The 16,269-nt window shown below is 52.0% G+C and overlaps 2 protein-coding genes across 7 annotated transcripts in view; one reads left to right on the top strand and one right to left on the bottom strand.

Annotated features, from left to right (window-relative positions):
- The first annotated feature begins 217 nt into the window (after positions 1-217).
- On the top strand, positions 218-6,940 carry CD40LG (CD40 ligand). Its single transcript, XM_075162012.1, has 6 exons — positions 218-512; positions 2,328-2,465; positions 3,735-3,780; positions 4,059-4,115; positions 4,404-4,466; positions 6,405-6,940. Exons 1-6 carry the CDS (start codon positions 357-359, stop codon positions 6,770-6,772), a joined length of 828 nt encoding a protein of 275 aa, XP_075018113.1. The 5' UTR covers positions 218-356; the 3' UTR covers positions 6,773-6,940.
- Positions 6,941-10,808: 3,868 nt separating this feature from the next.
- The window catches only part of ARHGEF6 (Rac/Cdc42 guanine nucleotide exchange factor 6), a 48,971-nt gene continuing 43,510 nt past the window's right edge, over positions 10,809-16,269 (bottom strand). For 4 of the 6 annotated variants that reach the window (XM_075162003.1, XM_075162005.1, XM_075162006.1 and 1 more), the window contains 3 exons: positions 16,130-16,229; positions 15,194-15,248; positions 10,809-14,548 (listed from right to left, as the gene is read on the bottom strand). In XM_075162003.1, the coding sequence (XP_075018104.1) occupies positions 14,408-14,548; positions 15,194-15,248; positions 16,130-16,229 (296 nt within the window). In that variant the 3' untranslated portion in view covers positions 10,809-14,407. The remainder of the gene's footprint in view (positions 14,549-15,193; positions 15,249-16,129; positions 16,230-16,269) is intronic. The other 2 variants (XM_075162000.1, XM_075162001.1) reach the window with 1 other exon arrangement.

The following is a 16,269-nucleotide window of genomic DNA, read 5'->3' as shown; positions in this document are numbered from 1 at the left end:
TCTTCATTTCTTTGAAGACAACTTGCCATGAAACTTTCATCCACAGCAGGAAAAAAACACTGGGGCATAGTCTGGAGTGTTTTGAGGGTAAATATGAATATATGGAATAAGAACCTCTCTCTTCTTCTGGTAGAACAGTAGGAAAAAGCATGGAAGTGCACCAGAGAAGAAAGTCTAAGCAACCTTTTTTTGTTGTGGGAGACAGTAGTGAACAAACCTACCCACTACGAAGAGTTTTTTCCAGGAAGTGTAGGTTGCTGCAACCTGTATCCCTTGAGCAGCGGGTGCTCACACAACAGTTCTCATGCTACTTGCAAGCAGCGCATTTGAAGGAGCTCCAGCAACGTGCACGGAGGATGAACGAACCCTACAGCCCTGCAACGTCCCGACCCATCAGCAGCACCTCACCCAGCACCATGAAAATGTTCATGGGCTTCCTTGCTGTATTTATTGTAGCACAGACGATTGGGACCGTACTCTTTTGTTTGTATCTTCACATGAAGATGGATAAGGTAAGTGTAGAAATAAGGTTGTCTCTGCTGGATTGCTAACGCAACTTGCCTTCAGCCGTGGTGAGATGTGCTCACCAAAAGGATGAACATGGTAGAAGAGGATGCTGACCACTGGATGGATGCGGGAGTACATTTATTACACCCATGTTCTCATTTCTGCTTTAATTTGCCACTAAGATGTATGCTGAGGAAAAGATCTGTTGCCCTAATTAACAAAATGAGAATGGATCAACCAAGAAGAGCTGTTAATAGCCAACCTGGCAGCCAATGGCCCGTCTGGGGAGAGGAGAGTGTGGCTTAAACCCACAAGTGGCTATTTTAGGCTCGTTGGTGGTTTTTCTGGTGCCGTAGCACTGGGCAGCACTGTGACACTAACGGCGAGGACAGGGGGTCCAGAAATGAAATTTTTTTTAGTGTTTGCATGTATGAATTTTACTGACATCTCACTTCAGCTGCTGTCCTTCTGTTTAGGGAAGAAAAGAGTGGATCTTAGTACTTTGTCTTTTTTTGAAGACACACAGTATCAGTGATCCTGTCCCATACTTGGGACAGTATTTAGCAAAAAAATTAAAAACTGAAAAGCTGTTTTTGAGGTTGCTATGACTGCAGCCACACCGCACGATGCTTAAAATCACCGATCTAAAGCTACTTTCCTCCAAACCAGAAAAGACTACCAGCTAAAGAAATGAAATGTGTCTAAAACCCAGAATGAGTTCTTCTTACCAGATACAATGATAAGATGGTCATTACTGATTTTTAAACGTGTTGTTTCAACTTAAATTGAAATTTAAGTGGGTGAATGCTGATTTTCAAGGGTGGAGAGCAAGCCTGAGCTAGAGGGGCTTTGAAGTCGGGGAGATGGAAGGGAACTTTGCTGCATGGGGGTTGCAGCCTGAGGTGAAGGGGTGAGTGGAGGATCCCCGGAGGAATGAAACGTGGCTGCACGGGGCCATGGCAGAGGATCAGAGGCAGCCGAAGCGCAGTCGCGGGTGACAGGAGGATTTCAGCTGCCTTCAGAGATCACGGCAGGGCTTCAAACCTGACCCTTTGCACCCTAGCACTGCCCATGCTGAGCGCTCTGCCAGGCTGTGTGTCCTCATGTCCGTCTGCGCTTCTCTTTACCGTTTACCTGAATGTTAGGTTTTTACAAAAAACAGGTGTAATTTCAAAAATCAGGTTTTTTTGGTGGTTTTTTTTTTTTGGCTTTCTGGTTTTTTTTAAATCTGATTTTTTTAATCTGAAGCTCTTGTCAGAATTCAGCCCCTGACCCACAAGTTGTTTTGATCTCTTGGCAGCTCATTTAGTCAATAAGTTAGTTGAAAAAATGAAAAGCCACCCTGCACGGGCAGGGCAGCGCGGGGCTGAGCGGGCATCCCAGCTGCCTGCCGGGGCAGCAGCAGCGAGCCCCGACCCACTCGTGAGATTTCTGCGCCACTGTCTGTAAATGCAGGCGAATGGACATTTGCCACCTGCCTTTTGGAAAAGGTAGAATGGGAAATATAAATTAATTATCAAGGTGATCTGGGTCCAGAAGGGACCCTGAGCAATCCTCCTCTCATCCAGCGTTGCCAACCAGGGTCAGCCCCGTGGGTGCAATTCCCGGCGGATGCGGGTGCAGATGCTGTGCCGGGCGGCTGGTGGGAGCGGTTGGTACCCGCAGTGTGTCTGCCTGGCTTATCCCGATGCTGAACAACCAACGCTGAGCTTTCCAGGCTGCGATGTATCGCTGGCAGCAATACAGCGTGGCTGCACTGCTGGCTGTTGCAGCTTTCTCAGTAGCATCCCATCCACCCTCTCTTCTCTCTCCCCTGGCAGATGGAAGAGGTGTTGAGCTTAAATGAAGATTACATCTTCCTGAGGAAAGTACAGAAATGTCAGACGGCAGAAGGTCAGAAGTCAACGTTATTGGACTGTGAAAAGATTTTAAAGGGCTTCCAGGACCTCCAGTGCAAGGTACACTGCTGTTAGGTGGATAAAGACCCTGCTGAAGGTGGAGGGGGGCTCCCAGGCACACACACAGCTTCACCCAAAGCTTTTTTTTAAAACCATGGGTGCCCTCTACCTTGGGGCTGCAAAACACATACCCTTTCTTACACTGTATTCTTTTTACACTATATTTTTCCACTATATTTGACATCAGCGAAAAATCTCATCCTTTTTTTTTCTCCAAACGGTCTTGGTCAGAGCACGTCCAGCTGTGGCATGCTGAGGAGTGCTCAGGACTTGCAGCAGGAGGGACGGAGCTGCAGCCGCCCTGGCTCTGTGCTCTGATCCCAGTTTGAAAAATGTTGATTTTCTGCAAGTCTGGCACCTTGCTCACATTCTGTGCCAGGTGCCTGTGAGGATGCTTGCGGCTGCTTGCCGCTGGGAGCACTTTTACACCCACTTTGCCCAGGTGTCGATGACGGTGCAAGGCTCGGGCCGGGCAGTATTGGCTCCCGGCAGCCGGCGAGGAAGAGGAGGATGCTGCGCAAGTGCCACCCCACGGGCTCAGGGATAGCACCTCGAGCTGGTGCAGCGGCTTCTCGCGTTTGGGTGCAAAAGAGCCACCCTGCACCGTGATGTCCTCCCGGGGTGGCTGAGGGCTGCCCCGCCAGGGATGAGGTGCTCTCAGCCTGCTCAGCCCTTGAATTCGCTGTTTAGGAGGGACTGCGCTGGCCAGAGCAGGGAGGAGAGGGACATTTCTTCCTCATTGTCAGGGCCCAATGACATCAAATGCCTCAGCTAAATCTTCAGGTTTGCATCAGTACCCAACTGACAAGAGAAAATTGTGTCTGAGGTGGGCTCTGCTCAGCAGTCCTGAAAACCCCCTCTTGTAGGGGCAGGGACGTGCCCGGCTTGCTGGGCAGCATCTACAGCATGGCCCTCCGACGTGGTTTTAAATGAAAAGGAGATGGGTTTTTGTTTGTTTCTTTTTTTTTCAAGTAAACTTTCCCCATCACATCATTTTAACTGCATAAAACTTAAGATCATAAACCCTACTGCATACCTAAGATCATAAACCCCTGCTGCAGCCGGTCAGCCCTCGGCCGTATGTGATGCTGGGGAAGGGGCTGGAGGGACTCTGCGGTTTTGGGTACCCTCTGCCAAGAGCTGGCAGGGCTGTCGGGGCCGAACAACACCAACCTGCGCTATGGCCAGAGCATCCTTTACACAGAGGCTTTCAAAATTGTTGATTTGTACATCTTAAAAAAAATACATATATTTGTGCTGTTGTTTCAGGACGGGGGAGCCAGTAAAGGGCAGCCCAAGTTCGAAATGCAGAGAGGTGAGTTTCCGCACCCGTCGCTTGCTGGGGCAGGAGGAGCTTGGCTGGGAAAGGGGTTTCCTTCACCCTGCAACAGCCCGCCAGTGCCCCAGGGCACGGCACAGAGGCAGGGGACGGGGTCGGGGTTTGGAGCACCCTCATGGGGTAGGACTGTGCATAGCACGGGGCTGGCAAGGGGGGCACTGGGCATGGCTGTCTTACCAGGGCAGGTGGCTCTGGTTGCCTGAAGTTGATGAAAATGAATCCAAAATTAAATCTGTGGCTTTTTGGTATTGCAGGCCATGAGCACCATGAGCATCCCCATTTGATGCACAAGAACGAGATGTCCGTGGCAGGTAAGGGGCGGGCACGTTCAGGTCCTGGTCCCACGGTGGGCAAGGTGGCATGGTCTCCTCCACGGGCTTTATCCCTCAGGGGCTCCACCTCAAGTGTTGTTGCTGAGCAGAGGCCAGATCCTGCCTCACTCAAAGCTGGGGGGGGACTTTGGAGTCTGTGCCTCTGAGCTGGATTTGGCCCATAGAGAAATACCAAGGGTGGGAGGTGCCATGGTCCCTGCAGTGGTGCTGCGCGGGGGAGACAGCGGGTGCCAAGGCATTGATAACACCGGCCTTTCCAAATTCCAGAGGAGAAGAGGCAGCCGATCGCAGCCCACCTGGCAGGTCAGAAGAGCTACAAGACAGTCTCAGGTAAGACAGACCCGCTCAGCACTGCCTTGGCCAAGGAGCCAGCGGGGCACGGCAGTGTGCGTCCCCCGGCCGGACCCTGCAGTCCTGCCCTGCGGCTCTGTAAGGGCAGGGACCGGGACAATACAACTCCAGCACGAGAATGTGTCCCCAAATCACAGCGACCCTCCCAGTGGTCACGTCACCTGTGCCACATGGGGCTTGTGCATCCCACGCCAGCTGTCCTCAGTAGCCTTATATACGCCTTCCTAGAAATGCACCCCAGTGGCTTCATCTTTATGGTGTTTTTTCTCTTTGTATTTGAGGAAACAAACCTCTCACTTTTCTTTTGGACTCAAAACATAACGCTTTTGCTCTCCTGGCCACGCCTTGCCGGTGTGGCTGCTGCAGGAGGGTTCTGCTGGCATATTGTACCTGCTGATCTAATCATTGGTCATGGTAGCAAATACGGGCTGGTTGACAACTTTACAGTCGCAGTGCAGATAGCTCCAAACTCATTTAGACCAGCTGCACTTATTCACAGCCGTGGCCACATTAGGTTTGAGAACCTGCGAGTCCTACCTCCATTTGCATTTGTGCACCCCTCCGCACAGGCTGTGGTTGCTCTTGCAGCTCCGTTCCCCAGCGTAGTCTTAGCTAAGGGACATCCTGCAAGAGCAAGGATCACCGAAGCGAGTAAGAGCTTGCAAGGTCAGTCTCTCAATCTGGCAAGGATGTCGTAATCCGAGCACTTTTTGTTTAATTCTGGAGTAACTGCCAGTAATCGGCAACTGCTCTTTCCATCTCTGACGCAGCATTTCACCCAGAGCTCAGTCTACCTGTGGAAAGCTTAGCGTTAGATAAGATCAAAGAAGCGAGAAACTCGCTGCATTTTAAAACTCCCTGCTTAAGCATTTGCTGAGCCTATAAAACAGGTTGAAATTGCCCGGAGAGCAGCGGCTGCCTGGAGCTCGGCTCTGCGCCTCGGCAGAGGCCCTGCGGGATGCATGGGCATGGACCACGGCCCGCGTGGCTCCCCCAAGACCACCCGTGCTGCCCTGCTGTGGGGACTGGGACTCTGGGCTGGGACAGTCGAACCCGTTATTCCCCATGGAGCTGAGTTGCTCACCCCTGATGCTCTCACAAGTGTCTCTGTAGGTTGGGGAAGGCAGAGGTCCAAAATCCCTCCCGGAGGTCGTAACTGATTCCTGGTCTCTGTATTGATTTATCTGGACCGACTCCAGTGGGAGTGTTCATGAGCTACTCCAGTGACACCGATAGTGCCCCAACAGCCATGCCCGTAGCAGGTCTGCGTGGGCAGTGGTCCTGGCGGTGGGAGGCAGCACTTGCCATGCAAACCCCCTCCAGCTCTGCACCTTGCCAGGGGCCAAAACTCTGGGATAATTATTTTTGCGCTTCCTTGCTGAAGTCTCACCTTCTCCAGAGGCCAAGTGGAAGAGGGATTTTGGAGGAAAGGCAGCACCCAGTTTGGAAAAACTATGTGCCCTGGGATGGGTGCCTGTGAAGATAGGAGCTGCAGTGTATTTTGGCAGTGCTCTGAGGGCTCAGAGGCTGTGCCACCAAAAGCCGTGGAGATAGCAACCCTACAGGAGCGTACACGGAGATGTTTGGCCCATGGTGGCAACTGTGTGCAATCCTCCACCCTAAGCATTTCCATTCGGCTGGGTGAAGGAAGCAAGGTGCTCCTCCGCCCACATAATCGATTCAAGGGCATCAAGGCCAGTGATCAGAAACACGGGGTGAACATGTCCTCACCTTGGGGAAGGGGACCCTGCTCCCCTGGGCTGGGGATAGTGTCCTGGGGTGGGCAGGACCCAGCCCCACACCCCGCAGCAGACAGAGGCTGTGATGCCAAACGTCTGTGGGGTGTCCCCCCAAAATCAGCCTGCCACATTGGATGTCTCCTTCTCCCAGCTCATCTGTCATGCTTTCGCCCTACAGTGCTAGAGTGGAGGACGACGATGTATGGCCCCATGAACAACAACTCGATATCCTACCAGGAGGGGAAACTGAAGGTGAAGGAAGCAGGGCTCTACTACATCTACTCCCAAGTCAGCTTCTGCACCAAGGCAGCGACTTCGGCACCCTTCACCCTCTATATTTATTTGTATCTCCCCATGGAAGAGGACCGGCTCTTGCTGAAGGGACTAGACACACACAGAACTTCCACTGCCTGCGACCTCCAGTCCATCCGGGAGGGAGGTGTCTTCAAGCTCCGGGAAGGTGACATGGTCTTTGTCAATGTGACAGACTCAACACGAGTGAACTACAACCACGGCAGCACCTACTTCGGCATCTTCAAGCTGTAGTGAGGAGGGGGCTGCCCCGAGCTGTGGGTCCAGCCCGACTTTGTTGAGCAAAGTGGCTTTCCCTGTTTCCCGTATTTATGTTCCTCTGCCTCTTTGGTTTTCTTGTATATTTTGTTATTTATTAATGAGGGCCAAAGGGCCCTGAGAACACAAATGGAACAAAGTTTGAAGCTGTTGTTGTTTACTTTTGCTTTTTTCTTTCGTTACCAACTGTTTGGTACCTGCTGGTGTGTCTGAGTCCACCGTGACCCGCGCGCCTGGCAGGGTGGATGTCCCCGTTATGTCACAAGAGCTTTATTTAGCAAACTCTACCTTCAACGTTTCTTTCCTAACAACGTAGGATGGCTCAGGGCACTCCAGCCAAGCTAGGTTCATACATATCTCCCGTACCAATCTGCTTACAAAACATCAACGGAAAAACATTAAAAGCCTTAGGAACGTCTCCTCTAAAGGAATCAATCAGCCAAGCGCTGTCCTTACGTGCTAGCTGCTGGTGATGCATCGTTGCCACCCTAACTGTCTGCTTTATCTTGAGAACCCCCTTTTTTCCACCCGTGCCTATCTACGAAACTCAACCAGCCTTCTTTCTTAGGGTGACACTGCCTTGGCTGGGTTCATGCTCGGTGACAATTGCCCCGCATCAGAGGGCAATTGGTGGCTGAGGGGGGACTGCTGATTTGAAGCCAGAGTGCGGGTAAGGCACCAGCCGTGCTCTGCTCTCAGTGACCCAAATCCACTCGCCAGACTGTCCTCCTCCCACCTCTGCGGGTAGAGAACCCTCTGCCTGTGGACTGTTTCACTCTCCTGTGGAAGGGGCGTTGGCCACCTCCATCAAATTTGGACCTGCCTCCCCTTCCTGAGACCTCTCCTACCCTAGGAGGAGGACCAGGAAAGCACGGGGGTGGCAGGACCAACTGCTTCTTCCCAAGCCCTCCAAGGTGCATGTGCAGAGCATCTTCTGGCTGTCCTCAGTGAGGACAAGCCCACAGCGGCACTTTTCCTGGAGCTCCAGGAGAGCAGGGCAGTGCAGATGGGCAGAACCCCCTCTCAGGCAGGGGTACCTGGGTGACGCTGCACACTGGGGTCTCCCCGACCCTCTTCTCCAGCTCGGCCCGCAGGGAAGGTGAGCTGAGCAACAACAGGGCACAAGGATGTTGATGCCAGATTTTTTAAAAGCATCTAAAGATGCCAAAAGTGGCAGACTTGGAGCATTTGGTTGTACAGGTCACACTTGTTGGAGTGCAAAAGTTTGGAAATAACTCCTGGAAGCCAACGGGTTTGCAAGGGGAAGAGCTTTCAGATTTGGGCAGTCCTTAGGGTTGGCTGGAGGCTGCAGGTCTGGTCCTAACACGGTGCCCGAGTGCCACCAGGAGGGACGGGACAGTCTTTGCAGAGCTCATTGCAGTGCTGGGTGCCCAGCATGGCCCCCTCCCAAAGTCAGTAGAGGAGAGCTCAGAGCCAGTCTGATTTTACTATAATTTAATACCTATTTTTTGGCTGTCCTCCAAAACTGCCTAACTTCATCAGGGATCGGACCACTCTTGTCTGACACCAGGTATAAAAACTATTTATTTAATTAAAACCGTCTTCTGTTCATAGGCAGAGAGGGGCTGCGTGCCAAGGGGCTGTACGTGCCCGTAGCTGTGTTTTGCAGCGTAGTTCAACGTTCATGGTTCCCCCTTCCCGAGTGTGGGGTTTTGTCCACTGTCACCCTACAACTAATACAATTTATTAATTAAGAGTTAGGGTGCTCTGTATGCGTTGAAGGCTGCGCACCCTTCTCAGCCCCAGGCGGGGATTTCCCAGGGTCCTGCTTGGGGTCTGGGGACGGAGTGGCACTGGGGGGCACAGTGGGGACAGCCAGTCCCAAAAGCCTCTGAGGGCAGCCATCCCACCCCGCTCCTTGGGGCATGTTGGGGTGCCAGGGCCGGGCAGTGCCGGGGGCATTTTGGCTGGAAGAGGGAGCAGGCACCCTCCTGCCTTGGGAGGGCAGCGAGGCACCGGGGCTGGAGCCCCCGGCACAGCTGTGGAGCAGAGGGGTGGGGGCTAATTTAAGGAGATTTAGGACACCTGGCTGGAAGAGGTCTATTCCTGCCTGCCCTAAGGGCGTGGAGCCTGCAGGGATGTCTCCGCTTTGGAGCAGAGGGACGGATGCTGCACAAGGTGGGGTCCTGCGGCCGCTGCGCGTGGGGTGACAGGGGCTGGGCGGCCGCCTCCTGCGGTGGCGGGGGTCCCACCACGTCCCCGCTGCTGCCGGGACCCTGCCAGCCCCTGCGGGCCGGGCTCATGGAGGCAGCGCTGGCGCGGGTTGAGAGCCCCCAACCTCTGCGGGGAAGTGGAGGTGCCCGGCCGCGGTGGGAGTGCGGGTGGGAGCCACAGAGGAAGCCAAAGACCGACCCAGCTGGCACGGCCTGAGAAAGGGGGAAAATGCCGGCTGGGAGGGAGTGGGTGGGGAGCGGGGGGAGAGCTCGGGGGAGCGCGTGTGTGGCCCCTCTCGGGCGCCCAAAACCTTGCGGAGCAGAAACGCTGTTGGTCGTGGACGAGGGGAAAACGTGATCAGTGGATGGCCCTGAACCCCCCCGCAGCCCCCCAGCTTCAGCGGCCGGGAGCACCCGCCAGAGGGTTTGGGCCGGGCTGCGATCCCCAGCCCAAATCACTGAGAGGGGATCCGGGAGCTGCAAATTGCATGGGGAAACAGATTTTCATGCACGGTTGGGGGAAACAACTAAAGAGGGGAGAAGAAAACAACAAAAAAAAGGCATAAAACAGCTCAATAAATCCTGCAGCAAGAGCAGCAGATGCCAACGGCCGCCTCCCCTGCCCGCGCTGCTGCTTTCCCAGGGCTTTTGTTTCTTGCCTCTGTTTCTTCGCTTGCCAAAAATAGCCCGTGGGATTCAGACGTGAGGTAGTGCGTGGGAGGGGAGGAGATGCGATTGCCACCATCCAGCTGTGGCCTTCTCCTGAGCGGCTTTGTTCTCCTCCCCGGCCCCTGCCCGGTGCCACGGCGGGTGCAGGTTTCCTCTCCCCGTGGAAAGTTTGAAGGTCGTCAATACATTGATTTTTCCCTTGACGTGGGGCCTTTCTGTCACTCCTTGGGCTGTGGATTTTATGGTGTCTGAACTGATTTTTTTTCTCCTTTCTGAGCAAAGAAGGGAGAAGGGGATGTGAGGGTGATGAGTACGTGGGGCACACCAGCAGGACCGGCACAGGGAGGGTCATGGATGAGCAGCAGCAGGAGCCAGCAGTGGCATGGTCATCTGCTGGGAGAGGTGCTTGCATGGCTCAAAACACACTGAACTCACTGGGAAATACTTTTTTGTTTTGTTTTGTATAAGAAATTAGATTTTGGTTTGTTGTTTTCCTTGAAAAAAGGTTGTGATGCTGGTTTCCAAGCAGGGTCTCGCCAGCTTGGGCCACTGAGCTCAGGGCTGCCGGACAGTACGAGATGGAGGACGGCCGTCCACGTGCTGCATGGCTGTGCACGGTGGCTGCTTGGGTGACAAGCCTGTCCTAGCATCTCTGTGCACTACTTTGGGGTCTTTTTTTTTTTTTATCCCCCTCCCCAGTTAGGCACTGTGTGCCTGGGTGCCAGCCTTGCCTCGGCACCCCTTGCTTGGTGCCAGCTCCCCCCAGCCCTTTCTCCTGGTTGGGGCAGGGTCCCCATCGGCAGGGTCTCCATCTCTTTCTAGGAGCTGCCTCCATCTCTTCTAGGAGGCCAAACCCATTGCGTGCACCCCTGCCTGGGGGCAAGGGAGACTTCTCCCCCTTTCGGTTTGGCCTCTTGGGCACTTGTGCCGTGGAGTGGTGCCGCACTGGGGCGGTTGTCCTGGTTTCGGCTGGGATAGAGTTAATTTTCTTCCTAGTAGCTGGTATAGGGCTGTGTCTTGGATTTAGGATGAGAATAATGTTGATAACAATGTTTAGTTGTTGCTAAGTAGTGCTTACACTTGTCAAGGACTCTTCAGCTTCTCATGCCCTGCCAGCGAGAAGCTGGGAGCAGGCACAGCTGGGACAGCTGACCCAAACTGGCCAAAGGGATATTCTATACCATATGATGTTATGCTGAGTATATAAACTGGGGGGAGTTGGCCGGGGAGCAGTGACCGCTGCTCGGGAACTGGCTGGGCATCGGTCGGTGGGTGGTGAGCAATTGCATTGTGCATCACTTATTTTATAGAGTCTTTTATCATTCTTTTTTTATGATGATGATGATGATTATTTTTATTTTCCTTTAGTTTTTTGTCCTATTAAATTGTCTTTATCTCAACCCACAAATTTTACTTTTTTCCCCAATTCTTTCCCCATCCCCGGGGGGGGGGCGGAGTGAGCGAACGGCTGTGTGGTGTTTAGCTGCCTGCTGGGTTAAACCACAACAGCGGTCGGCAGGAGCAGCCCCCTGTGAACGGGCACCTCCAGGGCGTCCCCAGCTGCGGCAGTGTTTTGGGCTGTGCAGGTTAAGTTGGTTTGTTTTGGGTTTTTTTTTCTGATTTTTTCACATTGATGGTTGTTTGGAGCCAAACCCTGCTGCTTGGAGGATGCTGGTGCTGCCTGCGTTGGAGCTGGGTCATGCAAAAGGGCTGTTTGGGAGCTGGCGTAAGAGAAGGGGCCAAAGGGGCCCCTTATTCAGTGGGAGAGCGGGATGGAGGGTCTCTGCTTAAGGCCTGGATCTGGCCCCATGGGGACCCGGGAGTGGAGATGCTCCCCCCCAAAACGAGCCCGGGGAATGTCTCCTCCTTGCTCTTCTGCCCAGTGCAGGCTCTGGGGCGCTCGGGTCTGGATGCAGCTCTGCAATAATTCCCCAAAACACCACTTGTGCCCGCAGCCTGTGTTTCTTTTTTGCTTGTTCTTTTTCCCACTCCGAACGCTGTGTTTGGGGAGGGAGAGCAGGGTCTGGCCCTCCTGCCCTCGATCCTCCCGCTCCGGCTGCGGGCTGAGCGTGTGGCGTATCTCTACCAAAGAGTTAAAAATACCAGCGTGCAGGAGAGGTCTTGTCCAAGCGGTAGACCAAAGGAAATCCTGTCACCACACCTAATCTCCAGAAAAAAAACACGCACTAACTAAAAAATCTCAAACAGGCAGGAAGTCACTTATCTACAGCAACCCACCGGTGCAGCGGAGAGCAGCTAATTCTCCATGAAGAACTCGTTAGCAGAGTGCGAGCAGGGCTTGAGGGATGGAAATGCATCTCCTTCCCCTGGTTCCAGGTGCCCTCTCTGCTGCGGGTCCGGGTGATGGTGGGAGCAACAGCCCAAGTGCCAGCACCACCATTTGCACCAGTATCCCCACCAGCATCCAGTAAATTGGAGGGTGGATGATGCAGCCATGGGCATTTTGAGCAAATCGGGGATGCCCAGAGCAAGCACTGGCTTTGCTTTCATGGTGGAAACAAAGGAAGCAGCACCGAGAGCTAAGAAGCGATTTTTATCCTTCTTTATTTGTTGAAAATGTCAATTAAAAAACTGTTCAAAATAAAAACATGTTAGAAAAGTTGAACTTGCATAAGTAGTTACAGTAAATAAACCTACATGACAAAGATAAACTGGAAGGCAGCTGACACAACATCCATCTAAAGACAGACTCACTGGAACCTATTTACAAAGCATTGTAAACAAAGTAAATATGGAAACATTGCTGTCCATCCGGCATGGCTTCTTTTCCTTTTTATTTTATTTTCTTGTCTTTTTTGGCTTCTAGCTCTTGACAAACGCTTGATCCAAAATGTCCCAGTGTGCCCTCCATCACATTACATCTTACAAACATGCATATGTACACAGCACAGGTTTCAACTAAACTGGGGGGCAGCAGGGAAACATTTCTACCCTCTCCTAGGAGCATAAATGGCCCTTGGTTTGCTTCCTTGCACCGGCTGCACGTCGCGAGCCCGGTCCCCAGCCTGCCTTTGGGCAGGCAGCTGGACCAGGCAATGCTGGGGTGTGTGGGGACGGCATCCCAGGACAGCGGCGGGAGCTGCTCGGTGTGCAGCAAAGGTCGTTATCCTGGAAAACGATTAACCAGCACAGTAGGGCTTGGCGGCTGACCAAACCGCTCAACTGTGTGCCTGGGCAGGGACGCGGAGAGCTGCCATCCAGCTGGGATGTTCTGGAGATGGCAAATGTAGCCAGAGCAAAAAAAAGACCTCTGTTTTGTCCTAGAAACAGCTTAGATCTAAAGAGGGTTTCTTTTTTACTCTCCTTGTGATGTTTTTGAGTCTCGCTCTCCCCAAACACCATTTGCTATGTTCTGGCTAAATTTTAGTTGCAAGGAGGGAGTTGTAATTATTGCCTCTGTTATGTCCTTCATGACCAACGTAACAGTGTGGCTGTAATGAGCCGTGGTGTGTCCGCACACCCTGGGACCATGCTGCCCTGTGATATACGTAAGACTTATCATTAACTTTAACAGAAGGTTACTTTTATAATGCTGCTAAGGAAGGAAGGAAAACATCAGTTCTAAACTAAGGTATAACACCAAGTAAGATGAAGATAGCCGATACATATGCATGTTGCCTGTGTGCTGTGTCCGAGGAGCTGTGCAGGGATCTGGAAGGGTGTTGCACGTCCTTGCCCTAGGAGCGTTCCAGCTCTTGTCAAAGCATAAATAGCTTTCCTATCCCAAGAGAAAGTTCCTTTTTCCTAGCAGAAAGCCCCTTTGGGGCGATGGGGGAGAAGTGGCCGTTGGCTATATTCCCAGCCTTTGGGAAGGAGCGATGGAGAGCCTAACGTGGGCAGAAGGGAGCAGGGAACCAGCACAGTTGGGGGTTGTTTTTGTTGTCAAGCAGTGTTTACATTTCATACAGAGAAAAGCATGTCCTGCAAGGGGAAGCACGGCAAAACTCTATAAACTCATACGATACCTGGACACTCAATGTGAAAACAAAGCAGGGGGTAGGAGTTACAGGTCATGCATAAGAAAAGGGATGGGGGGCAGAACAGCAGTTACCTGTTGTGCTAATCACGAGCTGTTAGGAGGCAGTACTGTGCAACATACCTTCCCATGCGCTCTGACAGGTGCTCCAGATCTGACTTCCCCAAGGAGTTCAAATGTCTTCATGTTAATTGCACGTTTTACATCAGTATCAAGGCCACACGGGAACCACAGTATTGCTGGGCTCTAGTTCGCTACAGTCAACTAATGGGGAAAAAGAAGGTGGATGGGAAAAGCTTCCCCAGTTGTGATTATCTGAAAAGAGGAGCATGGTGCTTTTTGGTTTCTGCTCAATGCCACCTCAATAATGTTTTCATTCAATAAATAGGTACCGGTGCTTTTGAAAAGAATGAAAGCATTAAAAAGTGCTTAAGCTTCCTCTAAGAAACTGCTGCCAAACCCTTTGTGAGCAGCAATCATTAGCAGAGTTTGTATTTGCTCCCAGTAGCAGGTACGATGAGGTATTAGTTGCTGCAGATGAATTGTGAATCATGGACCGCTTGCTTACTGGTTTAGTTGTGATCGATTGTTTCTGGTTTATTTCCTTATTGGATGGAAGAAAAACTATTTTTTTTTCTCTATGACTTTTTTTTTTGGTAACAAAATTCCCAAAACCAACAAAATAAGGAGCAAGAAGAGGCAAAGGATCCAGTTCCGCTTCCCAAAAAACACCTGAGGTCACACACCACTGCCAGCAGCTTCTCCCCGAATTCAGGCGATCAGGGACGACTTGCGCCCCGTGTCCTCCCTGCCACACTCATCGGTCTGCTTCAGCAGCCTTCTAACCAGCTTCTCCAAGTCCTTCCTGGATTTAAGCTCTTCCTCCAAACACTGTTTCATCCTTTTGTTCTCCTGCGAGGGGAAAAATAAAGGAATAAAGATGCAGTTAATGCCCATGCGCTCTATGCAATGAGGTACTTCCACGTGCCTGGTGGCTCAGAGGCGATGACATCCCACGGACATTTGACAGGTCACTGCCGCCTTGTGAGGACGAACAACACGGGTTACTTGTGGTCCGATCTGCTCAAGCAGACCCTTACTCCCTTGCAGACCTGCACGAAAGTCCCGGTGACTTTGAGCAGGCAGAAGCACCCTCCTGGAAACCTAATTTTAGCCTGGGTTTGGAGGACCCTGTTCTCCTGGGGTGATGTCTCCCACCTCCAGGCTTGGGGCTGGAGGGAGGAGGACATGTTCCCTCTGAGTCTACACAAATTGGTATCCACCAGACTCCTATAAAATGAACAGTCAAGTTGAAAGAGCTTTTAGAGAAGGGGGAAAATTTCATGTTACGACAAAGACCAACTACTCCTTCCCTCCTGCTGGCTCTGGTGCTCAAGGGACTGCGTGGTGAGCTGATTCAGGGAGCTAATCCAGAAGAAAACTAATGCTGATTCAGGGAGCTGCAGGCGCCAGCATCAGCAAGACCTTTGCTGGGCACTGACCAGTATAAGACAACGACCCGGTGCAGCCAGCACAAACAAAAACCACTCAAATTACCTGCTTCAGTTCTTTGACTTCATCTTTCAGTGCATAAACCGTGTCAACAAGGCTCCTGCAAAAAGAAATGCAAAAAAAAGGAAATAAAAAGAGCTGGAGTGCAGCAAAACAGCAACAGCATGGGAGCTTTTGTGAGCGAGGTGCTGATGGGGAAAGAGCTTCCAGCTTCTGCTTTGCAAGCATCAGGTTGCAGCTATTGCTGCTGCCTGTGAGGGGACTATGGAAACACAGCCCATTTATAGGCCACCGGTCCAAAATTCAGGGCTCTTTTCTCAAAACTCAAGAAAAATACCTTGTTCTGCTATCTTTAAGTTATCAACAAAGGTCTGCGGCTTTGGCTTCCTTGTTTACACTACTGCAATAAATAACAATGATTTTAAAACTGGAAATGCCTGAGCATCTTTTGTAAAATGGCCTCGATTCCTTATGCTGCAAAAAAAAAAAAGCAAAGCATGAAAGGAATGCACTGTCTGGGTTAGTAAAGGAGCGGATCAACGCAGTCACCCAGATGCTGGGAGGGTGGGAGCACCCACAGACAGCATCACCCGCTAAAAAAAAAAAAAGGCAGGCTCCCGAGGGGTAGCAGCAGCCCAGTGTGTCAGTAGCTAAAAAAAAAAAAAAAAAGCCGCTTGTTTGGTTCTGTCCTCCCTGACCCCATTAGCTACATCTGGGACTCGATAAACTGGCTCTCGGGACCCGGCACACAGACTCCCGGAGGGCTACAGCCACGTCAGAGCCGCTGGGAAGGCGGCTCTGTTCTTAAAAAGGGACAAAATAGCAACTGAAGTAGCCCAATGGTTCTCGCCAGGACTAAGGCAGCAGTCGGTGACACCAGCCCCACGCCTCTGCACAGATGCAGAAGGAGAGGGCATTAGTTTTTAATGTCCCTCCAAAAAGCGACAAGGGAATCTGCAGGTGGAGAGCAGCCACGCTTACTTTTCCTCGGTGACAGTCTGGCCGTTGCTTCGTGTTTCCTCTATGATGATTTTCTCTTCCTCAGGAAGAAGGACTTGGGGGATGGAGTCTTTACGGGAGCCTGTGTACAAGAGTTACTCATCAGGAAGAAAAAGGGAGAC

Source organism: Calonectris borealis, chromosome 13, assembly GCF_964195595.1.
Source record: "Calonectris borealis chromosome 13, bCalBor7.hap1.2, whole genome shotgun sequence".
NCBI classification, from domain to species: domain Eukaryota; kingdom Metazoa; phylum Chordata; class Aves; order Procellariiformes; family Procellariidae; genus Calonectris; species Calonectris borealis.
This window is presented reverse-complemented; position numbering and strand designations above follow the sequence as displayed.